This window comes from Schistocerca gregaria, chromosome 7 (assembly GCF_023897955.1).
Source record: "Schistocerca gregaria isolate iqSchGreg1 chromosome 7, iqSchGreg1.2, whole genome shotgun sequence".
In the NCBI taxonomy this organism is placed as follows: Eukaryota; Metazoa; Arthropoda; class Insecta; order Orthoptera; family Acrididae; genus Schistocerca; species Schistocerca gregaria.
The window spans coordinates 402,536,540-402,563,473 of record NC_064926.1 but is presented as its reverse complement, the minus strand read 5'-3'; the positions used below and the strand labels follow the sequence as shown (position 1 = coordinate 402,563,473).

The window sequence follows — 26,934 nt, the reverse complement described above, 5'->3', positions numbered from 1 at the left end:
ATGACGGCATCCTCTTGGGTAAAATATTCCGGAGATAAAATAGTCCCCCATTCGGGTGGGGACTAATCAAGAGGACTTTGTATCAGGAGAAAGAAAACTGGCATTCTATGGATCAGAGCGTGGAATGTCAGATACCTTAATCGGGCAGGTAGGTTAGAAAATTTAAAAAGGGAAATGGATAGGTTAAAGTTAGATATAGTGGGAATTAGTGCAGTTCAGTGGCAGGAGGAATAAGACTTTTGGTCAGGTGAATACAGGGTTATAAATACAAAATCAAATAGGGGTCATGCAGGAGAAGGTTTAATAACGAATAAAAAATAGGAGTGTGGGTAAGCTACTACAAACAGCATAGTGAACACATTATTGTGCCCAAGATAGACACAAAGCCCACACCGACTACAGTAGTACAAGTTTATATGCCAACTAGCTCTGCAGATGATGAAGAAATTGATGAAATGTATGATGAGATAAAAGAAATTATTCAGGTAGTGAAGGGAGACGAAAATTTAATAGTCAGGGGTGACTGGAATTTGTCAGTAGGAAAAGGGAGAGAAGGAAACGTAGTAGGTGATTATGGATTGGGGCTAAGAAATGAAAGAGGAAGCCATCTGGTAGAATTTTGCACAGAGCATAATTTAATCATAGCTAACACTTGGTTCAAGAATCATAAAAGAAGGTTGTATACATGGAAGAATCCTGGAGATACTAAAAGGTATCAGATAGATTATATAATGGTAAGACAGAGATCTAGGAATCAGGTTTCAAATTGTAGGACATTTCCAGGGGCAGATCTGGAATCTGACCACAATCTATTGGTTATGAACTGTAAATTAAAACTGAAGAAACTGCAAAAAGGTGGGGATTTAAGGAGATGGGACCTGGATAAACTGAAAGAACCAGAGGTTGTACAGAGTTTCAGGGAGAGCATAAGGGAACAATTGACAGGAATGGGGAAAGAAACACAGTAGAAGAAGAATGGGTACCTTTGAGGAATGAAATAGTGAAGGCAGCAGAGGATCAAGTAGGTAAAAAGACTCGGGCTAGTAGAAATCCTTGGGTAACAGAAGAGATACTGAATTTAATTGATGAAAGGAGAAAATACAAAAATGCAGTAAGTCAAGCAGGCAAAAAGGAATACAAATGTCTCAAAAATGTGATCGACAGGAAGTGCAAAATGGCTACACAGGGATGGCTAGAGGACAAATGTAAGGATGTACAGGCTTATCTCATGAGGGGTAAGATAGATACTGCCTACAGGAAAATCAACAGTTCAGATGGAAAACCAGTTCTAAGCAAATAAGGGAAAGCAGAAAGGTGGAAGGAGTATATAGAGGGTCTATACATAGGCGATGTTCTTGAGGACAATATTATGGAAAATGAAGACGAGGTGGATGAAGATGAAATGGGAGATATGAAACTGTGCGAAGAGTTTGACACAGCACAGAAAGACCCCGGGAGTAGACAACATTCCATTAGAACTACTGACAGCCTTGGGAGAACCAGTCCTGACAAAACTCTACCAGCTGGTGAGCAAGATGTATGACACAGGCAAAATTCCCTCAGACTTCAAGAAGAATATAATAATTCCAATCCCAAAGAAAGCAGGAGTTGACAGATGTGAAAATTAGTGAACATCACTTTAATAAGCCACAGCTGTAAAATACTAACACGCATTCTTTACAGACAAATGGAAAAACTGGTAGAAGCCGACCTCGGGGAAGATCAGTTTGGATTCCGTAGAAATGTTGGAACACGTGAGGCAATACTGACCTTTCAACTTATCTTAGATGAAAGATTAAGGAAAGGCAAACCTACATTTCTAGCATGTGTAGACTTAGAGAAAGCTTTTGACAATGTTGACTGGAATACTCTCTTTCAAATTCTGAAGGTGGCAGATGTAAAATACAGGGAGCGAAAGGCTGTTTACAATTTGTACAGAAAGCAAATGGCAGTTATAAGAGTCGAGGGACATGAAAGGGAAGCAGTGGTTGGGAAGGGAGTGAGACAGGGTTGTAGCCTCTCCCCAATGCTATTCAATCTGTATATTGAGCAAGCAGTAAAGGAAACAAAAGAAAAGTTTGGAGTAGGTATTAAAATCCATGGAGAAGAAATAAAAACTTTGAGGTTCGCCCATGACATTGTAATTGTATCAGAGACAGCAAAGGACTGGGAAGAGTAGTTGAACAGAATGGATAGTGTCTTGAAAGGAGGATATAAGATGGAACATCAACAAAAGCAAAATGATGATAATGGAATGTAGTTGAATTAAGTTGGTTGATGCTGAGGGAATTAGATTGGGAAATGAGACACTTACCAAAGTTGTAAAGGAGTTTTGCTATTTGGGGAACAACATAACTGATGATGGTTAAAGTGGAGAGGATATAAAATGTAGACTGGCAATGGCAAGGAAAGCACTTCTGAAGAAAAGAAATTTGTTAACATTGAGTATAGATTTAAGTGTCAGGAAGTCATTTCTGAAAGTATTTGTATGGAGCGTAGCCGTGTATGGAAGTGAAAAATGGACAATAAATAGTTTGGACAAGAAGAGAATAGATGCTTTCGAAATGTGGTGCTACAGAAGAATGCTAAAGATTAGCTGGGTAGATCACATAACTAATGAGGAGGTATTGAATAAAATTTGGGAGAAGAGGAGTTTGTGGCACAACTTGACTAGAAGAAGGGATCGGTTGGTAGGACATGTTCTGAGGCTTCAAGGGATCACCAATTTAGTACTGGAGGGCAGCGTGGAGAGTAAAAATCGTAGAGGGAGACCAAGAGATGAATACACTAAGCAGATTCAGATGGATGTAGTCTGCAGTAGGTACTGGGAGATGAAGAAGCTTGCACAGGATAGAGTAGCATGGAGAGCTGCATCAAACCAATCTCAGGACTGAAGACCACAACAACAACAACAACAACAACTACTACTACTACTACTACTACTACTACTACTACTACTACTACTACTACTTCTCAGTCACCAATTTTGATGATAAGGTTACCCCTAAGCTCTTTTCTGCTGCAACTCATTACTTTTGTCTTTGGTTTACTCTCAATCCATTTTATGTATTCATTGGACTGTTCATTTTTTTCAATGACTTCTGCAATTCTTTCTCCCTTTCACTAAGGGTAGCAATGCCATCAGAAAATATTAACACTGATATCATTCATTCTCTATTTAAATCTCATTCCTGAACATATTTTTTATTTTCATCATGTATGGAGAAACAATACAGGTGAAAATACTGCTTCACTGTCTTGTGTCCTTTTCTAATTTGAACACTTTGTTCTTGATCTTACATTCTTATTGGTCCCTCTTTGTTCTTGTACGTGTTATACACTACTGGCCATTAAAATTCTTACACCACAAAAATGACTTGCTACAGATGCAAAATTTAACCAACAAGAAGAAGATGCCATGATATGCAAATGATTAGCTTTTAGAGCATTCACACAAGGTTGGCGCCGGTAGCGACACCTACAACATGCTGACATGAAGAAAGTTTACAACCGATTTCTCAGACACAAACAGCAGTTGACCGGCATTGCCTGGCAAAACGTTGTTGCGATGCCTCGTGTAAGGAGCAGAAATGCGTACCATCATGTTTCCGACTTTGATAAAGGTCGGATCGTAGCCTATTGCGACTGCGGTTTATCGTATCGCGACATTGCTGCTTGCGTTGTTCGAGATCCAATGACTGTTAGCAGAATATGGAAACGGTGAGTTCAGAAGGGTAATACAGAACGCCATGCTGGATCCTAACGGCCTCATATCACTAGCAGTCGAGATGACAGACATCTTATCCGCATGGCTGTAACAGATCGTGCAGCCACATCTCGATCACTGAGTCAACAGATGGGGACGTTTGCAAGATAACAACAATCTGCACGAACAGTTTGATGTTGTTTGCAGCAGCATGGACTATCAGCTTGGAGGCCATGGCTGCGGTTACCCTTGACGCTGCATCACAGACAGGAGTGCCTGCAATGGTGTACTCAACGACGAACCTGGGTGCACGAATGGCAAAACATCATTTTTTCGGATGAATCCAGGTTCTGTTTACAGCATCATAATGGCCGCATATGTGTTTGGTGACATCACAGTGAACGCACATTGGAAGCGTGTATTCGTCATCGCCATACTGGCGTATCACCCGGCGTGATGTTATGGGGTTCCATTGGTTACACGTCTCGGTCACTTCTTGTTCGCATTGATGGCACTTTGAACAGTGGACGTTACATTACAGATGTGTTACGACCCGTGGCTCTACCCTTCATTCAATCAATGAGAAACCCTACATTTCAGCAGGATGGTGCACGACCACATGTTGCAGGTCCTGTACGGGCCTTTCTAGATACAGAAAATGTTCGACTGCTGCCCTGGCCAGCACATTCTCCAGATCTCACACCAATTGAAAACGTCTGGTCAATGGTGGCCGAGCAACTGGCTCATCAAACACGCCAGTCACTACTCTTGATGAACTGTGGTATCGTGTTGAAGCTGCATGGGCAGCTGTACCTGAACACACCATCCAAGCTCTGTTTGACTCAATGCCTAGGCGTATCAAGGGCGTTATTACAGCCAGAGGTGGTTGTTCTGGGTACCGATTTCTCAGGATCTATGCACCCAAATTGCGTGAAAATGTAATCACATGTCAGTTCTAGTATAATATATTTGTGCAATACCCATTTATCATCTGCATTTCTTCTTGGTGCAGCAATTTTAATGGCCAGTAGTGTATATTACCAATCTTTTCCTATAGCTTACTCCAATTGTTCTCAAAATTTTGAATATCTTGCACTATTTTACATTGTCAAATACTTTTTCAAAGTCAACAAATCCTATAAATTTGTCCTGATTTTTCTTAGGTCTTGCTTACATTAACAGGCATAATGTCAGAGCAAGCTCCCTAATTCCTTTATCTTTCGTAAAGAAAAACTGTCATATAACAGATCCGCAATTTTCTTATCCATTCATCTTTACATTATTCTCGTCAGCATCTAGGATGCATGAGCTACTAAGCTGAATGTGCCATAATGCTCACTAGTGTCTGCCTTTACTGTATTCGGAATTGTGTAGATCATACTCTCCCAGAAGTCTGATGGTATTTCTCCAGTCTCATAATTCTACATACCAACTTGAACAATGATTTGGGTGCCACTTCCCTCAGTTATTTTAGAAATTCAAAAGGGATGTTATCTATTCCTCCTGGCTTGTTTGACTGCAAGTCTTCCAACACCCTGTTAAACCCTGACTCAACTGGAGTCCTATGTCTTCCATATTGACTTCCAGTTTCTTGTCCCCCCCCCACCAAGGCAAATCCTCCCCTTCAGAGAGGTCTTCAATGTTCTCTTTCCACCTACCTGCTCTCTCATCTGCATTTAACAGCGGTGTTCCCATTGCACTATTAACGTTGCTGCCCTTGCTTTTAATTTCACCAATAACTGTTTTAACATTTCTGTATGCTGAATCAATCCTTCCAACGATCATTTCTTTTTTATTTCTTCACATTTTTTATGCAGACATTTTGGCTTGGCTTCCCTGGAATTTTTATTTATTTCATTTTTAAAACAGTAGTATTGTTGTGCTTCTATCTTTCCCTGAACATTTTTTAACTTAATTCTTTCATTGATCAGTTGAAGCATTTCTTCTGTTGCCAAAGGTTTCTTCATCAGTGCCTTCCTTACACCTATGTTTGTCTGTCCAATGTTTGTGATCAGCCTTTCCACAGACATCCATTCTTCCTCAACTGAACTGCCTACTGTGGTATTCATTACTGTAATATCTAGTCTTAGAAAACTTCAAATGCATGCCATCATGTCTCAATACTCAGTATTCCATTTCTTTCCACAATCATTCTTTCCGATGATGCAGTTACTCTTCATAACTACTAAATTGTGATCTGAGACTATACCTGTTTTTGGCTACAGCTTACAATCCAATATTTGATTACAGAATCTCTCTCTCATCATGATGTAATCCAGGTACAATCTTCTCATGTCTCCAGCCCTCTATACCTCCTCTTCTTGTGATTTTTACAACAGCATAATTGCTATTACTAGTGAATATTAATTGCAAAACTCAATTATTCTTTCTCACTGTTCATTTGTACAAGTGACCTCATATTCTCCCATAACGGCTAAAAGCAAGGGGAAACTTCGGCCGTAATTTTTCCCGAGGACATGCAGCTTTACTGTATGATTAAATGATGATGGCGTCCTCTTGGGTAAAATATTCCGAAGGTAAAATAGTCCCCCATTCGGATCTCCGGGAGGGGGCTACTCAGGAGGACGTCATTATCAAGAGAAAGAAAACTGGCGTTCTACGGATCGGAGGGTGGAATGTCAGATACCTTAATTGGGCAGGTAGGTTAGAAAACTTAAAAAGGGAAATGGATAGGTTAGAGTTAGATATAGTGGGAATTAGTGAAGTTCGGTGGCAGGAGGAAGAAGACTTTTGGACACATGAATAAAGGGTTATAAATACAAAATCAAATAGGTGTAATGCAGGAATAGATTTAATAATGAATAAAAAAATAGGAGTGCGGGTAAGGTACTACAAACAGCATAGTGAACACATTATTGTGCCCAAGATAGACACAAAGCCCATGCCTACTACAGTAGTATAAGTTTATATGCCAACTAGCTCTGCAGATGATGAAGAAATTGATGAAATGTATGATGAGATAAAAGAAATTATTCAGGTAGTGAAGGGAGACGAAAATTTAATAGTCAGGGGTGACTGGAATTTGTCAGTAGGAAAAGGGAGAGAAGGAAACGTAGTAGGTGATTATGGATTGGGGCTAAGAAATGAAAGAGGAAGCCATCTGGTAGAATTTTGCACAGAGCATAATTTAATCATAGCTAACACTTGGTTCAAGAATCATAAAAGAAGGTTGTATACATGGAAGAATCCTGGAGATACTAAAAGGTATCAGATAGATTATATAATAGTAAGACAGAGATCTAGGAATCAGGTTTCAAATTGTAGGACATTTCCAGGGGCAGATCTGGACTCTGACCACAATCTATTGGTTATGACCTGTAGATTAAAACTGAATAAAATGCAAAAATGTGGGAATTTAAGGACATGGGATCTGGATAAGATGAAAGAACCAGAGGTTGTACAGAGTTTCAAGGAGAGCATAAGGGAACAATTGACAGGAATGGGGAAAGAAACACAGTAGAAGAAGAATGGGTAGCTCTGAGGGATGAAGTAGTGAAGGCAGCAGAGGATAATGTAGGTAAAAAGACGAGGGCTGCTAGAAATCCTTGGGTAACAGAAGAAATATTGAATTTAATTGATGAAAGGAGAAAATATAAAAATCCAGTAAATGAAGCAGGCAAAAAGGAATACAAACCTCTCAAAAATGAGATCGACAGGAAGTGCAAAATGGCTAAGCAGAGATGGCTAGAGGACAAATGTAAGGATGTAGAAGCTTATCTCACCAGGGGTAAGATATATACTGCCTACAGGAAAATTAAAGAGACCTTTGGAGAGAAGAGAACCACGTGTACGAATATCAAGAGCTCAGATGGCAAGCCAGTTCTAAGCAAAGAAGGAAAGGCAGAAAGGTGGAAGGAGTATATAGAAGGTTTATACAAGGGCGATGTACTTGAGGACAATATTATGGAAATGGAAGAGGATGTAGATGAAGATGAAATGGGAGATATGAAACTGTGCGAAGAGTTTGACACAGCACAGAAAGACCCCGGGAGTAGACAACATTCCATTAGAACTACTGACGGCCTTGGCAGAGCCAGTCATGAGGAAACTCTACCAGCTGGTGAGCAAGATGTATGAGACAGGTGAAATACCCTCAGACTTCAAGAAGAATATAATAATTCCAATACCAAAGAAAGCAGGCGTTGACAGATGTGAAAATTACCGAACTATCAGTTTAATAAGTCACAGCTGCAAAATACTAATGCGAATTCTTTACAGACAAATGGAAAAACTGGTAGATGCGGACCTCGGGGGAGGATCAGTTTGGATTCCGTAGAAATGTTGGAACACGTGAGGCAATACTGACCTTACAACTTATCTTAGAAGAATGATTAAGAAAAGGCAAACCAACGTTTCTAGCATTTGTGGACTTAGAGAAAGCTTTTGACAATGTTGACTGGAATACTCTCTTTCAAATTCTGAAGGTGGCAGGGGTAAAATACAGGGAGCGAAAGGCTATTTGCAATTTGTACAGAAACCAGATGGCAGTCATAAGAGTCAAGGGACATGAAAGGGAAGCAGTGGTTGGGAGAGGAGTGAGACAGGGTTGCAGCCTCTCCCCGATGTTATTCAATCCGTATATTGAGCAAGTAGTAAAGGAAACAAAAGCAAAATTCGGAGTAGGTATTAAAATTCATGGAGAAGAAGTAAAAACTTTGAGGTTCGACGATGACATTGTAATTCTGTCAGACAGCAAAGGACTTTGAAGAGCAGTTGAACGGAATGGACAGTGTCTTGAAAGGAGGATATAAGATGAACATCAACAAAAGCAAAACAAGGATAATGGAATGTAGTCGAATTAAGTCGGGTGATGCTGAGGGAATTAGATTAGGAAATGAGACACTTAAAGTAGTAAAGGAGTTTTGCTATTTAGGAAGTAAAATAACTGATGATGGTCCAAGTAGAGAGGATATAAAATGTAGACTGGCAATGGCAAGGAAGGCGTTTCTGAAGAAGAGAAATTTGTTAACATCGAATATAGATTTATGTATCAGGAAGTCGTTTCTGAAAGTATTTGTTTGGAGTGTAGCCATGTATGGAAGTGAAACATGGACGATAAATAGTTTGGACAAGAAGAGAATAGAAGCTTTCGAAATGTGGTGCTACAGAAGAATGCTAAAGATAAGGTGGATAGATCACGTAACTAATGAGGAGGTACTGAATAGGATTGGGGAGAAGAGAAATTTGTGGCACAACTTGACTAGAAGAAGGATCGGTTGGTAGGACATGTTTTGAGGCATCAAGGGATCACAAATTTAGCATTGGAGGGCAGCTTGAAGGGTAAAAGTCATAGAGGGAGACCAAGAGATGAATACATTAAGCAGATTCAGAAGGATGTACGTTGCAGTAGGTACTGGGAGATGAAGAGGCTTCCACAGGATAGAGTAGCATGGAGAGCTGCATCAAACCAGTCTCAGGATTGAAGACAACCACAAAAACAACCCATTCTTGTACACCTTCCCCTACTACTACGTTCCAATGTTTAGTTTACCCTCTCCCTACTGAATTACCTGTCTAATATCTGCACATACTTTCTCTGTCTTCTCATCTTCTTCTTGTGGTGTCAGCATATATAACTGAACTACTGTTGTTGAAGTTGGTTTGCTGTTGATTCTGGTGACAACAAATCTCTCACTGAACTACCTACTCATAATAAATCCTACTCCAGGATTTCACTGCTACTGATATTATCCCACATTTGTTTGACCAAAAATCCTTAGCATTTCCCTTTTCAGGTTTTGTAGCCTCCCTACCACATACAAAATTCTGACATTCCACACACTAATTATTCTTACAATATTACTCTTTCACTGGTTACTCAATTTTTTTCTCATGGTCTTCTTCCCTTTAGCAGTCGCCTCCCTGAGATCCCGATGGGAGACTAATTTCGAATCTTTTCTAAATGGAAAGATCATCATGACACGTAATTACAGACACCATGTCCTGCACTTACAATTTGTGTGTCCTTAATGCAGTGGTTTCCATTGCATTCTGCATCCTCATGCCATTGATCATTGCTGTTTTTCCACCTTTAAGGTTCAGATTTTCTCCTCATGCACATGAAAGTGCCCTCAAACTCTGACCTTTCCTCTGTGCTCTTAGACAAGGCTGTTGGCAAGAAAGAGGGTGACTCCTTAAACTGGAAATCTTCTGCCACCACTGCTGAGGATTTTTATTCAAAACTTAAGCAGTGGTTGGGACTGAACTAGGGACCTCATGAGATTTTGATTACTAGTCAAAGATGCTAACCCCAGACCAAGGATGTGCAATTGCTAAAATTCATAAGGACATGAGTCTGTTTTATTCGCCAACAGTAATGAGTTTTGGAAAGGTTAGACAATGATGTTATGACTTTAAAAGAGGATGTAAAAACTTGGATGGAGAACAATGGAATGCAAGGCCCAGTATCCACACCACTGAAATTGTATAACAAGTGGACCAGAAACTGCAGTCTGATTGACAATTGATTATTGGTGCTCAAACTGATGAATTTCCTCATATTGTATACACTTCTATTTATAAGACCGTCACAGAAAAACTCTGATGATCACAAATCTTATGCAAGGTGGGTACTGAAAATGCTTAACGACCATCATACCAAACATAGAATAACAAGTGGACACGCATGTTGGAACCAGATGGAGATGATTTATTTCCCGACAGTGTTACACATGACAAAGTGTAGCTATCATACACCAATGCAGAAGCAAAAACAAAAATCAATGCAGTGGCACCGTTCAGTTGAGCCAAAACTGAAAAAATTCAAGCATTCTACTTGCCCAAGTCAATAAATGATGGTTATTAATTTCTAGGCTGAAAAAGGCACTCTCCTGTTTCATTTCATGGAATGTACATCAACAACTACGACAGACAAAAATGCTCATCAAATTAAAATGTGCCATCCAAAATCGATGGGGGTGAGAAACTGCCATTCATAAATGACATCTCACATGACAAAGTGGGTCCCACATTGCTGTCCATGCCAAAGATAAGATTCAGCAGTTCCATCGGAAATGTTTTGATCACCTGTATCACTCTCCTAGCCTACAACCTAGTGCCTAATACCTGTTCTTGTATATGAAACAATGACATGTGGATAACAAGTCAAAGATGGTGAATTCGAGACCACAATTGTGAATTGGTTCTGCTCGCAAGAATTTCTATGCAGGCAGCTTGAAGAAGTTAGTGCAACTTTATGCCAAGTACTTAGAATTTAGTGGCAGTTACGCAAAAAAGTGAAGTACACATGTAGGAAACCAAAAATATCAATAAAAACATTTTCTGTACATAAAAAATGACTAAACAACCCATTATTTCTTAATACTCTCTGTGGATATACATGTTCAACACTCTTTTGACCACATGGACTATAGTTACATACACTGAGGTGCTTAAATATCTTCAACATTTCACAGCCCTGTCAGCAACTATGTAAATATTAATTTTAATTTTAATAATTAACAGCCTCAGTTGCACCATTTGCCTAGAATTTACCTAGGTTTCAGTCGGGATAACCCACTATGGAAAGACGGTAGTTAGTGTTATTCTGAAGAAGGTTGGGTTATCCCGACTGAAACCTACATAAATTCTAGACGAACAGTGCAACTGAGGCTGTTAATTATTAAAATTAACACCGAGGTGCCACAAGTCATGGGATACCTCCTAACATTGTGTCGAACCTCCGTTTGTCAGGCGTAGTACAGAAACTCGATATGACATGAAATCAACAAGTCATTGGAAGTATCCTGTAGAAGTACTGTGCCATGCTGCCTGTATCACCATCCTTAACTGTGAAAGTGTTGCTCGTGCAGGATTTTGTGCACAAACTGATCTCTCAATTATGTTCCATAAATGTTCGATAGGATTCATGTTGGGCAATCTGGGTGGCCAAATCAATTGCTCAAATTGTACAGAATGTTCATCATCAAATCAATCGCAAACAACTGTGGCCTGGTGACATGGTGCATTGCCTTTTATAAAAATTCCATTGTTGTTTGGGAACACGAATTCCATGAATGGCTGCAAATGGTCTCCAAGTAGCCGTTTCCAGTCAATGATCAGTTCCAGTGGACCAGAAGACCCAGTCCATTCCATGTAAACACAGCCCACACCATAATGGAGCCACCACCACTTTGCATAGTGCCTTGTTGACTACCTGGGTCCATGACTTTGTGGGGTCCGCATCACTCTTACGCCCAACCATCAGCTCTTACCACGTGAAATCGAGACTCACCTGACAAGGCCACAGTTTTCCAATCAGCTAGGGTCCAATAGATATGGTCATGAACCCACAAGAGGTGCTGCAGACAATGCCGTGCTGTTACCAAAGGCACTGGCATCGGTCATCTGCTGCCATAACCCACAACAGCAAATGTCCTAATGGATACATTCATCATATGCCCCACATTGATTACTGCAGTTTTTTTAAGCAATGTTGCTTGTCCATAAGCACTGAGAATTCTAGGCAAATGCTGCTGTTCTTGGCCATTAAGTGAAGGCCGTCGACCACAGCATTGTCCGCGGTGAGAGATAATGCCTGAAATTTGTTATTCTCGGCACACTCTTAACACTGCAGACCTCGAAAATTGAGTTCCTAACAATTTCCAAAACAGAATGTCCCATGCATCTAGCTCCAACTACCATTTCATGTTCAGCCATAATAACGTTGGAAACCTTTTCACACAAAGCACTTGAGTACAAATGACAGCTCCGCCGAGGCACTGCCCTTTTATACCCAGTGGATGCAATGTGTCACAACACAACCATTTCACACATAGCTCAACTACAGAGTTTTATCAGACAATATTTGTCTATATAATCAGTCTATCTCTGTACAGATCTGTCAAACAACTGTTGCATTCACTTTTAGTGAAGTCACTGTGATTTTGTTGATCTTTGCTATTCCATTCACATGTAGTAAGGGAGTTGAAACTAATCCCTTAACTAATAAGAAAAATCACTTGCTAAATCTGCAACTATCATATGTCAGGCAGGAAGACACAGGGTAACACATCACTTTCCCCAAAATGATGTGTTATACCACAAGGTTATGAAAAGTAATTTGAGTGCTTTGTGGTATCAAGAGAGAATTCTTGCTGATGAACTTGTCTTTCAAGATGATAACACATAAGTGTACTATACCCATCCAGCAAACTCCTTCCTCCACGAGACAGGAAATGGAATGGCCTGCAGCATCTGCTGACATGAACCTAACTTAGGAAATTGGTGAAACTTGAAGTGAGCCATCACAGAAACTACACTCCCCCTTTCACACCAGGTGATTTCAAGAAGCCGTCATTTAGAGTGGAGCTGTTTTGAGCAGTAATGCCTCAACAACATTGTAGAGGGTACGCCAAGAAGGATCCAAGCATCTTACAATATAGAAGATGGAGCAAAGCAGTATTGAATGTTACCGTGCAGCAGATTTTTTATTTCTAAGGTGTGCACTATGAAACACACTGCCACTACTTTCGTTACGCTTTCAATTTCAATAAATTATGCATTTATAGACACACAAAAAAGTAAAAGGAACACGTCACCTAGCCAATAATTCTGTGTGTGTGTGTGTGTGTGTGTGTGTGTGTGTGTGTGTGTGTGTGTGTGTGTCCACGTGCGCACGAGTGCTTTGTTGCAGGGCATTATGGAGTGCCAGAAGAAGGGGAGGGGAGGGGAGGGAGCGATGGACACTTATAGCCCGTACAGGGTGTCCAGAATTAAGTATTCACTCTAAAGCAGAGTGTGCAATCATATGAAACTTCCCAGCAGATGAAAACAGTGTGCCGGACTGAGTCTCTAAGTCGGGACCTTTACTTTTCACAGGTAAGTGCTTGACTACTTGCCCACATAAGGCAAAGGTCCTGAGTTTGAGTCTCAATTTGACGTACAGTTTTAATCTGCCAGGAAGTTTCATATTAGTGCACACTCTGCTGCAGAGTGAAAATTTCATTCTGGAAATATCCCCCTGGCTGTGGCTAAGCCATGTCTCTGCAGTTTCCTTTCTCCCATGAGTGCTTGTCCCACAAGTTTCGCAGAACTTCTGTAAAGTTTGGAAGCTAGGACACCGGGTACTGGGAAGTAAAGCTGTGAGGACAGCTCTTGAGTCATGCTCAAGTAGCTCAGCTGGTAGTGCACTTGCCTGCAAAAAGCAAAGTTCGAGTCCCAGTTTAATACATAGTTTTAATCTGAGAAGTTTTGTGCAGGGTGTGCCTCCTAAGAGTCATCAGGCAAATTTTCTATGGTGTTTCAGCAGATATTTGCAATTTTATTTTTGCATTGTGTACCTGGACTCAGCCCAAACAAATAATTCGCATTACATCTTTCAAGTGAGGCCCAGTGTGGATAGAAAGCGTCGATTAGTTTCGCATTAGAAGCAAAATTATTTTTAAAGCAGTATTTTACACACCCATTCAATAGAGTGATCCTAGATTAGTCTAGTGTGATATCAGAGAGTATACGCAGACAAGGAAAAAAATTCCCAGTTTTTTCCTGGACTTCTCGGTTAACATATACACTTTTTCCCATGCGAAAATATACTTTTTCCATATTAAGTGATAGTATCTTTTTCTGTGTTAAGTGATAGTATACATTCCGTTGGAACTGTAAAACTTACCAATCTTTCAAAAGGTTAATGTTTTATACACTGGCATAGAACTTCCCAGCACTTAAGGAAACGAAACACGAAAAAAAGTTTTTGGTCAGATCTTTGATGTGTAGCAACATGTATGCTGATTATTTTCGTATTATGGAGTATATATTCAAATTCCACCAAATACAGCACATTAGTTTCTGAAGCACTGAAATCGAGATTGAGATGCCTTTTTGTAAGCCAATCATAGCTCATGTCATGTGATCTCACCAGCCAATGACAGCAGATATTTAGAGCATAGGATACATTGTGTAGTCAGTCAGTAGCAACATCACTGTGAAGTAGCTCGAACACACAGAGAGGAAAAGTTAATGGTTTATATTAACATACATAGTATAGCCTCCCCCCATGAACCATGGACCTTGCCGTTGGTGGGGAGGCTTGCGTGCCTCAGCGATACAGATGGCCGTACCGTAGGTGCAACCACAACGGAGGGGTATCTGTTGAGAGGCCAGACAAACGTGTGGTTCCTGAAGAGGGGCAGCAGCCTTTTCAGTAGTTGCAGGGGCAACAGTTTGGATGATTGACTGATCTGGCCTTGCAACATTAACCAAAACAGCCTTGCTGTGCTGGTACTGCGAACGGCTGAAAGCAAGGGGAAACTACAGCCGTAATTTTTCCCGAGGACATGCAGCTTTACTGTATGATTAAATGATGATGGCATCCTCTTGGGTAAAATATTCCGGAGGTAAAATAGTCCCCCATTCGGATCTCCGGGCGGGGACTACTCAGGAGGATGTCGTTATCAGGAGAAAGAAAACTGGCGTTCTACGGATCGGAGCGTGGAATGTCAGATCCCTTAATCGGGCAGGTAGGTTAGAAAATTTAAAAAGGGAAATGGATAGGTTAAAGTTAGATATAGTGGGAATTAGTGAAGTTCGGTGGCAGGAGGTACAAGACTTCTGGTCAGGTGACTACAGGGTTATAAACACAAAATCAAATAGGGGTAATGCAGGAGTAGGTTTTATAATGAATAGGAAAATAGGAATGCGGGTAAGCTACTACAAACAGTATAGTGAACGCATTATTGTGGCCAAGATAGATACGAAGCCCACACCTACTACAGTAGTACAAGTTTATATGCCAACTAGCTCTGCAGATGATGAAGAAATTGAAGAAATGTACGATGAAATAAAAGAAATTATTCAGATAGTGAAGGGAGACGAAAATTTAATAGTAATGGGTGACTGGAATTCGAGTGTAGGAAAAGGGAGAGAAGGAAACATAGTAGGTGAATATGGATTGGGGCTAAGAAATGAAAGAGGAAGCCGCCTAGTAGAATTTTGCACAGAGCACAACTTAATCATAGCTAACACTTGGTTTAAGAATCATGAAAGAAGGTTGTATACGTGGAAGAACCCTGGAGATACTAAAAGGTATCAGATAGATTATATAATGGTAAGACAGAGATTTAGGAACCAGGTTTTAAGTTGTAAGACATTTCCAGGGGCAGATGTGGACTCTGACCACAATCTATTGGTTATGACCTGTAGATTAAAACTGAAGAAACTGCAAAAATGTGAGAAATTAAGGAGATGGGACCTGGATAAACTGAAAGAACCAGAGGTTGTACAGAGTTTCAGGGAGAGCATAAGGGAACAATTGACAGGAATAGGGGAAAGAAATACAGTAGAAGAAGAATGGGTAGCTCTGAGGGATGAAGTAGTGAAGGCAGCAGAGGATAAAGTAGGTACAAAGACAAGGGCTGCTAGAAATCCTTGGGTAACAGAAGAAATATTGAATTTAATTGATGAAAGGAGAAAATATAAAAATCCAGTAAATGAAGCAGGCAAAAAGGAATACAAACGTCTCAAAAATGAGATCGACATGAAGTGCAAAATGGCTAAACAGGGATGGCTAGAGGACAAATGTAAGGATGTAGAAGCTTATCTCACTAGGGGTAAGATAGATACTGCCTACAGGAAAATTAAAGAGACCTTTGGAGAGAAGAGAACCACGTGTATGAATATCAAGAGCTCAGATGGCAGCCCAGTTCTAAGCAAAGAAGGGAAGGCAGAAAGGTGGAAGGAGTATATAGAAGGTTTATACAAGGGCGATGTACTTGAGGACAATATTATGGAAATAGAAGAGGATGTAGATGAAGACGAAATGGGAGATACGATACTGCGTGAAGAGTTTGACAGAGCACTGAAAGACCTGGGTCGAAACAAGGCCCCTGGAGTAGACAACATTCCATTAGAACTACTGACGGCCTTGGGAGAGCCAGTCATGACAAAACTCTACCAGCTGGTGAGCAAGATGTATGAGACAGGCGAAATACCCTCAGACTTCAAGAAGAATATAATAATTCCAATCCCAAAGAAAGCAGGTGCTGACAGATGTGAAAATTACCGAACTATCAGTTTAATAAGCCACGGCTGCAAAATACTAACGCGAATTCTTTACAGACGAATGGAAAAACGGGTAGATGCAGACCTCGGGGAGGATCAGTTTGGATTCCGTCGACATGTTGGAACACGTGAGGCAATACTGACCTTGCGACTTATCTTAGAAGAAAGATTAAGAAAAGGCAAACCTACGTTTCTAGCATTTGTAGACTTAGAGAAAGCTTTTGACAATGTTGACTGGAATACTCTTTTTCAAATTCTAAAGGTGGCAGGGGTAAAATACAGGGAGCGAAAGGCTATTTATAATTTGTACAGAAACCAGATGGCAGTTATAAGAGTCGAGGGGCATGAAAGGGAAGCAGTGGTTGGGAAAGGAGTAAGACAGGGTTGTAGCCTCTCCCCGATGTTATTCAATCTGTATATTGAGCAAGCAGTAAAGGAAACAAAAGAAAAATTTGGAGTAGGTATTAAAATTCATGGAGACGAAGTAAAAACTTTGAGGTTTGCCGATGACATTGTAATTCTGTCAGAGACGGCAAAGGACTTGGAAGAGCAGTTGAACGGAATGGACAGTGTCTTGAAAGGAGGATATAAGATGAACATTAACAAAAGCAAAACGAGGATAATGGAATGTAGTCAAATTAAATCGGGTGATGCTGAGGGAATTAGATTAGGAAATGAGACACTTAAAGTAGTAAAGGAGTTTTGCTATTTAGGAAGTAAAATAACTGATGATGGTCGAAGTAGAGAGGATATAAAATGTAGACTGGCAATGGCAAGGAAAGCGTTTCTGAAGAAGAGAAATTTGTTAACATCGAATATAGATTTATGTATCAGGATGTCGTTTCTGAAAGTATTAGTTTGGAGTGTAGCCATGTATGGAAGTGAAACATGGACGATTACTAGTTTGGACAAGAAGAGAATAGAAGCTTTCGAAATGTGGTGCTACAGAAGAATACTGAAGATAAGATGGATAGATCACGTAACTAATGAGGAGGTATTGAATAGGATTGGGGAGAAGAGAAGTTTGTGGCACAACTTGACTAGAAGAAGGGATCGGTTGGTAGGACATGTTTTGAGGCATCAAGGGATCACAAATTTAGCATTGGAGGGCAGCGTGGAGGGTAAAAATCGTAGAGGGAGACCGAGAGATGAGTACACTAAGCAGATTCAGAAGGATGTAGGTTGCAGTAGGTACTGGGAGATGAAGCAGCTTGCACAGGATAGAGTAGCATGGAGAGCTGCATCAAACCAGTCTCAGGACTGAAGACAACAACAACAACAACATAGTATAGCTATAAGAAGAGCTAAGCTCACTTTAATATTGGTCTCTAAGATTAATAAGCTACAAGAGACGCTATGTTTTCACTTGTAATAATGGTCTTTTTGTGTGGGTTACACTTTAAGATATGTCACACAAATAAGCCAATAAAATTTAAAATAATGACATAAATGTCTTGTCTTCTGGGCTTGAAATTCTTCTAAATGGGTGTTAAGCTTTAAAGGAAAGTCAAACGCTCTGTAATTTAAGAAATTCATCAGACATTCTCACATGTAACATAATCCATCTTACATGAAAGGAAATAGGAAATATACTTTGAAAGTACCACTTTTCAAACCAACATCCACAATATTTTCCCGAGACCTGTTAGCAATAAGTTCGTTTCGGCAGTTGCCAGAGAGCACCAGAAAACACGTGTTACTGCATGTGCACAGCTACAATAACATACGAAGTCCTTATGTTCGTATGTATAGAGCATTAAGAGACCTTACATTAAGTCATAAAAGAAACAGGGCGTCAAAGGATACTCCAAGAGCATCAGAATTTTGTAAACCATACTAAAATGCGTAATTCGGCTTGAAGTGAACATTCGTATGTCCAGATTCACAATGAAGTAGGCCACAACCTGATATTAAAGCTTTTCAGTGTGGTTTTCAGAATGTAAATTGTCTTGGAGTACCAGCACTTTACTACCTCATGTTTGGTTCTTCATTATGGCATAATGCCATACATGCCAGAAGATGAAAACATGCACTCAAAATTCGGTGAACAATGTAGAATGAAACATTTTGTTTCAAATAAATTGACTGCCTCAGAGGAAAATAGTAATACCAGCCAAATTTCTTTAGTAAACTGACCAAAAAAATATGTCATTGTTTGGCAAGGAGATTAATGCTTGACTGCCAAAAATGTGGAACAAAATAAAATCAGTACTCTGAGACTAATTATGTATTTTTGCCTTCCGTAATTATGTGAATGTATTTTAAATCACTTGATAGCTCCCGGCCACAGAAATCCATTTTGTTTACATTCAACATGGGAACTGTAAATGAAGAGGTAACAGCAAAATCGCTCAAAATAAACAAGGGTACCATGGAGACTACCGCCCCCCCCCACACACCTTCCCCACTATAATTCAGAACTGCTTTGCGCATGCGCAAATCTGGCAGCTTGGGTGGACCAGATAAATTTTTATGGTCAGCATCTGGCTGCTTGGTGCTACTGCCGATAAAGCTAACAGCCACACTTCAAGTAGCCAGAAGCAGGAGAAGCTACTGTTCCTATGGGATTCAACTGCACACATGCATGAGCCCGCTGGCAACTGATCAAATGAACCTAATGTAAACAGTTGGCATGCTCATCTAAAGCAGTTTGTTATTACGAAGTATTGCATAGTCTTCATCCAAAGGCTTTTGACACATTTTGCTGTTGGCAGAAGCTTGTGTGTGCACAGTGTTTTATTGTTGTAAATGGCGCATTTCCTTTGCAACTAAAGTTTTATTTTGGTTTTTTCCTCTTGTTTATGTTTTATTGCAGCAGTATTATTCTGCAACAGCAGGATAATGTAATATTCTTTGTTAGATTATCAGTTCTTACCAGTTAAAATAGCAAAAATTAACTAAAAGTGAAAACAATGAAAACTTTCCAGAATTCTGAAAAATTCCTGGGTTTTTCCCCGATTTCCCGGTTGTCCCGGGGTGTATGCACCCTGGATATTTGTTTTATTGATTTCTATTAACAGGGACAAGAAAACTCTAAGAATAACCATCACTCCAACAGTGACAGCACTGCCCTAGTCCGCACTGATGCTACTGGCCGGTGTGCAGCACTACTGAGTTGCTGCTGGATGGCTGTTCAGTCTTCATGTTTTACAGTCCCTGTTAAAACAAGCCAACAAAAAGAGTATCGGACTAGACTAATTTGTGACTGATATATCAAATGGGCAGGTGAAATTCCAATTTACAAATACTTTTTTTTGTAATGAGAAACAAGTTAATGCTTTCTGTTGACACTGGGCATCGCATGCAAGATGTGATGGGTAGTAATTGTTGGAGCTGATTCAAGTTAAGCAACGCAAAATTGAAATTGCAAGTATCTGCCAAAACACCAGAGACTACGCGCCTGATGACTCTTAGGAGAGTCGTCTGGTATAATATTAGTTATTATGATGGGTTCTGACATTGTTGTAAATGTTATCTAGGTCCATTAATTCAAAATGGTCACTATAAAGCCAACTCTGGCCCTATCCTATGGGTAGAGGTCTGCGCGGATAAGAAAAGTGCAATCAGCATCCGCAAGGTCCTAATCCGCAACCGCATCCGCAGGTTCCTTGTCCGCATCTGCATATATTTAAGTTTTGAAAGAGTGATTAATAGTAATAGACAGTATTACTTAGAATTATGGTATGTAATGACATAGTTATTGTTAGGGTGCCATTTTTGCGACAACTTAACTACTTTTGATTTCTTAACTCACAGGAAATGCTCTATACCTACTCTAAAGCACACCATTCCAAACAGGAAAGCATTGGCGCTCCGGAGCACACACAGTAGCAGCTCGGATGTAGTGAGATTGGAGAGGCTATTTAAAAAAATAAAATTCAATGTAATAGTATTAAATGATGAAAGTACGTGTATAGAAGCAATTATATTTCGCTGCCCTTGTGCCAAGGCAGCTGAAAATGACAATGGTTTTAAACTGTTACTAGCACATTGCATCATTTACCGACAGTTTTTGCTTGGATGTGTCAAATTTTGAAGCCATTCATGTCAGCTGATGATTATATTATAGCTTACGTGTTCAGTCCTCGTCATTTCCAGGAGAAAATATTTACAGTATTAGGCCTTCACTTCAAAACGCTGGCGCACCTGTGAAAAAGTTAAACTGCCAGCAATAATAGACGTTGTCTGGAATAAATAATTCGTCTTCCGAAGAGTGACAACAAAATCAGTTGTTATGGAAATTAGGAGTGGTTGGATGAGGTAGCAGTTCCTTAGAACTCACTGCACGGTACTTGGCCCCCACATCAATGAGAAACTGTGCCGCCTCGAGAAACCCAGATCCACACGCAACTTTGAATGGTAAAATGTCTTTGCTGACAAGATTGATAAGTTTTTCGTCGCGGCTGTCTTCAAATTTGGTGGAACTTTTACGTCTCTCTTGGTATTTAAATAAGTAATTATGCTACTTTGTCGAGCCTCACGCGAATGTTTTAGCAAATTTGAAGTTCCACTTTTGTGTCCAGTGTAGGAATATACTTTTTTACATGCAAAACAAGCCACTATATCTTTTATCTTTTCGTTGCTATCAAATACGTATATGAATTTTTTCCAAATTGGCGATTTCAATTTGTTTTCCTTCACTAATGCAAAATCACCTTTTTTCACCTTACACGAAATTGTATCCATCGATATGGTGTTCATCTGAAGAAAGAACTCTCACTGATATTTGCTATGATGCACGTTGTCACTCGGTCACTACAAAGCGCTAACTGAAGGCAGCGTAAGATTGCAACGGGCACCTGTCTGGTAGACAGTAGGCAGGTTTGCCACCCAGAGAACACTTCACAGGCCACACAAAGGACACGGTCGTGGAAACAGATTAGTCGCAGGTCTCCGGGTACAGCTACGTCGGTCGTAGCCAGGGGCTAAGGACAACAGATATCCGCTCTACCCGGGCCCTGTAAGATTCCAAGAATGTCAACAGACTTGAAGTTTTGAACTAACATTGCAACATACGTACTGGGCAGAGGCCGTGCTCATAATCCACAGATGACCCGCGGATATACCTGCAGATAACCGCATCTGCGCAGACCTCTACCTATGGGTAAACTTCATTTATCTTAAATGTAAATGGCAATGTACATAGGATGTAACAGATTAACACTGACAAATTTCAAATGGCTGTAGACTATGTGCTGAAAAACAAATTCAGACGAAGAAGATATGTCTGGATACGTCATCCATTTCTTAGACAGCAAATCTTAGTTTGGATATCGATGTCTATTCTGCTGCTGCACTTAGCAGCCTCTACAATGTTGCTGCGACAACCACAGGCACATTTGATACCACATGACATTGTGACTCATAACAGGCCCAAGTTCATCTGCTGCTGAAGAAGTGGCATTGTAGTAGGTGTTGAACCGTATAATGCAGACACTGGATGAAGTTTTTGGGTATGGATAAGAAACACTCTAGAACTCTTAGCATCATTTTGTTACACCCGGTGAATGTGTTTATAACCTGTTGGCTGAGAGCCACACAACACACCAAAAGTCACTTACTGTTTCCTTCACTCCTTGACAATGATTTGCAAATGTGAAAAAACCACACTGCACCATGGTTCAGTGTTCAGATTAAAATTAAAATTCTCATGTAACTGTTACCTGGCTCTGGATAAGTCAGTTCAAAAGTCTGATGAAGGCAAAGCAATGTCACTGTTCAAACCATCCTTAAGGATGAAAAAGCTCTGTGTGTGTGTGTGTGTGTGTGTGTGTGTGTGTGTGTGTGTGTTTGTTTGTTTGTTCATTTTATGTAAGGATAAAGATTGGATGTGATACAATAAAACAGGTAGTAATATAATTGGATATATAAAAAATCTACTAACCAAATGGCAGCAAGAGATAACATACATAAAAGTTAAAGCCATCCTCTGCTACACACCATACAGTGGCTTGCAGAGTATCTACACCCATGCTCATAAATTAAGGATAATGCTGATACATGGTGAAACAACACTGTGGCGGGCGGTTTGCGGGTTTGAATCACCTCGGGATATGACCATGTGGTGCATTTGATCTGCGGTCGTCGCACAATGGCGCTGGCGGCAGTCCACATACGCTGAGGTGTGTTGGTGCATGTCAGAGTATGGTGCAGCAAGTAAGTGTGCAGATGTTTCCTGACGTACTAATGGTGACCGTGTCGTAGAACAGGCCCTCTGTGTGCCACAAAAGGTGATCTCAAGATTATGGCACAATTACAGCAGACAGGAAACGTGTCCTGGCACTACAGTATGGGATGTACAGTGTGCAATACCACAAGAAGACCGATATCTCACTATCAGTGTCCGCAGTCAGCCATGTAGTACTGCAGGTAGCCTTGCTCGGGAACTTACCGCAGCCACTGGAACAGTTGTTTCCAGACACACAGCCTACAGACAATTGAACAGACATGGTTTATTCGCCTGGAGACCTTCAATGTGCATTTCACTGACCCATGGTCACAGGAGAGCCCATAAAGCCTGGTATCAAGAACACAGTACATGATTATTGGAACAGTGGTTCCAGGTTAAGTTCATGGATGAGTACAGATATAGTCTGAACAGTGATTCTCGCTGGGCTTTCATCTGGCATGAACCAGGAACCAAATACCAACCCCTTAATGTCTTGAAAGGGACCTGTATGGAAGTCATGGTTCAATGGTGTGGGGTGGGATTATGATTGGTGCGCGTACACCCCTGCATGACTTTGACAGAGGAACTGTAGCAGGTCAGTTGCATCGGGATCTCATTTTGCACCAGTATGTCTGCCTTTTCAAGGGTGCAGTGGGTCCCACCTTTCTCATGATGGATGATAACACATGGCCCCACCGAGCTGCCATTGTGGAGGAGTACTTTGAAACACAAGATATCAGGCAAATGGAGTGGCCTTCCTGTTCTCCAGACCTAAACCCCGTCTGGGATGCTCTCGGTCAATGTATCGCTGCACGTCTTCGAACCCCTACGACACTTCAGGAGCTCCGACAGGCACTGGTGGAAGAACGGGAGGCTATACCCCAGAAGCTGCTCAACCACCTGATCCAGAGTATGCCAACCCATTGTGCGGCCTGTGTATGTGTGCATGGTGATAATATCCCGTATTGATGTTGGCGTACATGCACAGGAAAAAGTGGCATTTTGTAGCACATGTGTTTTGGGACGGTTTTCTCAACTTATCACCAATACCATGGACTTACAGATCTGTGTCGTTTGTGTTCCCTATGTGTCTATGCTATTAGCACCAGTTTTATGTTTGTGCCACGTTGTGTGGCACCACATTCTGCAATTATCCTTAATTTATGAGCATGAGTGTATGTAGATGTAAAGAAATGTACATGCTTTCGTAGCCAGTGGCTCCTCCTCCTGGCAGAGCAGTTGGAGTGAAAGAAAGAGGGACAAAGGAAAAGGATTGGTGATGTTTAGGAAAAGGGGGGAGTTCATAAACTTCTAGGGAGACTTACTGGACAGGATAAAGGAAAGACTGACTGTTGGGGACTGCACCAGACATGATTTGAAAACCTGAGAGCTTAAAGTTAGAAGATAGGCTAACAAGCAAGATGGAGGTTACTGACAAAACATGCAAGAGTTAGTAAGAGCTGAAAGCAAATTGCGTTACATGCAGTAGATGTGAGGGCGGGGGAGGGCAGAGGGGGAGGGGGGGGGGGGCTAGAAAAAATAGACAGGTCAGAAAATAAAAAATACAGAAAACTAAAATGTAATGAAGAACTGAACAGCTACTGAGAAGAAATGTTCCAACCAAGGAAATGGGAGAAAATGATCAACACAAATTAACAACAAGTGGGTGGTGAGAATCCAGGATAAGTCATAACCAGTTCCCACCAGTGGAATTCTGAGAAACTGGTCTCTGGGGAAAGAATCCAGATGGCACAAGTGGTGAAACATGCACCAAGGTCACAACTGTCAGATTGCAGAGCATGCTCTGCAACAGGATACTTTGTGTTTCCAGCAAACATCATTTGTGTATGCCCCCTCATCCTACATGATAGCCTGGTTGTAATCAGACCAATGCAGAAGGCTGAACAGTGTGTATATAACACAGGGTATGCGATATGCGTCATTTCGAAGTTGGCACTCTGTTTGATAACATGTTTTGCCAGTTACAAGGCCGGTAAAGGTGGTGCTGGTGTAGTATATAGTCTTACAGTGGGGATGGTCACAAGGGTAGGAGACATAGGATGAGGAAATAGGTGCAGAATGTTGGACAGAATGGACCTCATTCCACACAACATTGCAGAAATAACTAGTTAATAGATTCAAGACCAGGATAATACTGGATGATGAGAGGTGTATTTAATAGTTGTTTTTGGAGGCATTAGTGGTGCCAGAATTGGATGCAATGCCCCAGGAAATCTGCTTTTTGAACTAGGCTGGTGAGGTAATTACGTCTGGTGAAGGCTGAAATGAGAATAGTGGTGTATTGCTGTTAAGAGTCTGCATATGGACAAGCATGTTTGACTCGAATGCCAAGGCTGTGTGGGGAGAGGAAATGTTGTTTGACAGGGAAGAAATGGCAACTGTCAAAATGTATGTACCGTTGTTTGTTTATAGGAGTATTGCAAACAGAAGTGTATAACTAACCCTTGGTGTGGATGAAGTCAACATCATGGAAAACACGTCATCCGGATGCTCTGCCCAAAGAAATGGCAACTTTCTCGTAACTCCACAAGCAGAAACTGACATTACACATCCTTGGTTCTCACCACCTATGTGGGATTAATTTATATAAATTATTTTCTCTAATTTACTTGGTCCCAGCATTTCTTTTCAGTAACCATTCATTTTTTCATTCCCTTTTCATTTTTTATATCTTTTATTTTCTGACCAGACTATTTTTCTCCACTGCTACATCTACCACATGTAATGCATTTAGCTTTCTGCTCTTATTAACTCTTGTACAATGTTTTGTCAGTAATCTCTGTCTTGATTATTACCCTATCTTCCACCTTTAAGCTCTCATGTTTTCAAATCTTGTTCAGTGCAGACCCCAACAATGTGTCTTTCCTTCTCATCCCATCTTTCCCCTGATCCTGGGTTCTGGGCGACTTTTTTGAACCTCTCCCCATTCCCTAAATCTCACCAGTTCTTTTCATTCATGCCTGTCACCCCCTTCAAGCCTTTTGCCAGAAGAAAAAGCTACTGCCTCCAAAAATTTGCACATTTCTTTAACCTTTATATGCGTTTTTCTCATGCCGTCACTTGGTAAGTAGATATTTTTATCTCTCCAATTATATTACATTTTCAAAAATAAAACAGATTCTTTAATCTCAGGAATTAAAGTCAAAACCCAATATATAAAGTTTGCTCCTCATATGTACACTTCCATTCAAATGACTGAAATATTGTGTACTATAAATGAAGAGATGATTACTGCCATACATGTCACTGACTTTTTCCGAATAGAAGCTCAACAGAAATGAATGCACAACTGGTTTGCTTAATAAAGAATAATGCACAAAGTAAACCATGTAAGCACAAGATTTGTAGAAGTTCTACACTGCAAACACAATTGTTTGCCTCTTTCAAAATCCCCATTAAAAGCATATTTACATGATTTTAAGACACTTACCTTTAGTGCACTTGCAGCAAAGAAACTCTTTCCACAGACTTCACATTGGTGCGGCCTTTCACCAGAATGTGATCGAAGGTGATATACCAAAGAGTTTCGGTGATTAAATCTCCTAAAGCATTCAGGGCACGTTAACTGAAGTTCTCTTCGTGATCTCTTGGGTCTTCGCTTTCCACCTGTCGTGCTGTTTGATGCAGGGGCAGAGGTCTCATTGGCAGGACCAGGATCCGGTACTGGGGGATTGTCTGGATCCTCTCCATCTGCTTCAGCTTCACCATCTGGATCACTGTGAGCATCTGGTGGGGGCGGTGGAGGCATGTCTAGATGATCACGGCGTACATGTTCTGCCACCAATTCTTTGCTTGTGAAAACATCACCGCACAATTCACACGCCAAAGAGTCTTCAATTTCATGAAGATCTGCCTCAGCTGCTGTCAGTTCATCTTCACGGTACCAATCACCACTGCCAACATGGTGGTACCAGCTGTGAGAGGCAACATGGGAAAAATGTCATGTGATGGCAGGGTACAGGTTAAGGTAGTGCAAGCATGCAAGAGTGGTCCAGGCAAAGCATAAAAACTCCTGTTACTG

General features: G+C 40.7%; 1 protein-coding gene across 2 annotated transcripts in view; it reads right to left on the bottom strand.

Moving 5' to 3' along the window:
* The window catches only part of LOC126281429 (zinc finger protein 221-like), a 152,158-nt gene that overhangs the window by 47,306 nt on the left and 77,918 nt on the right, over window positions 1-26,934 (bottom strand). The window contains exon 6 of one of the 2 annotated variants that reach the window (XM_049980382.1): window positions 26,344-26,827. In XM_049980382.1, coding sequence (XP_049836339.1) covers window positions 26,344-26,827 — 484 coding nt within the window. The remainder of the gene's footprint in view (window positions 1-26,343; window positions 26,828-26,934) is intronic. The other variant, XM_049980383.1, reaches the window with a different exon arrangement.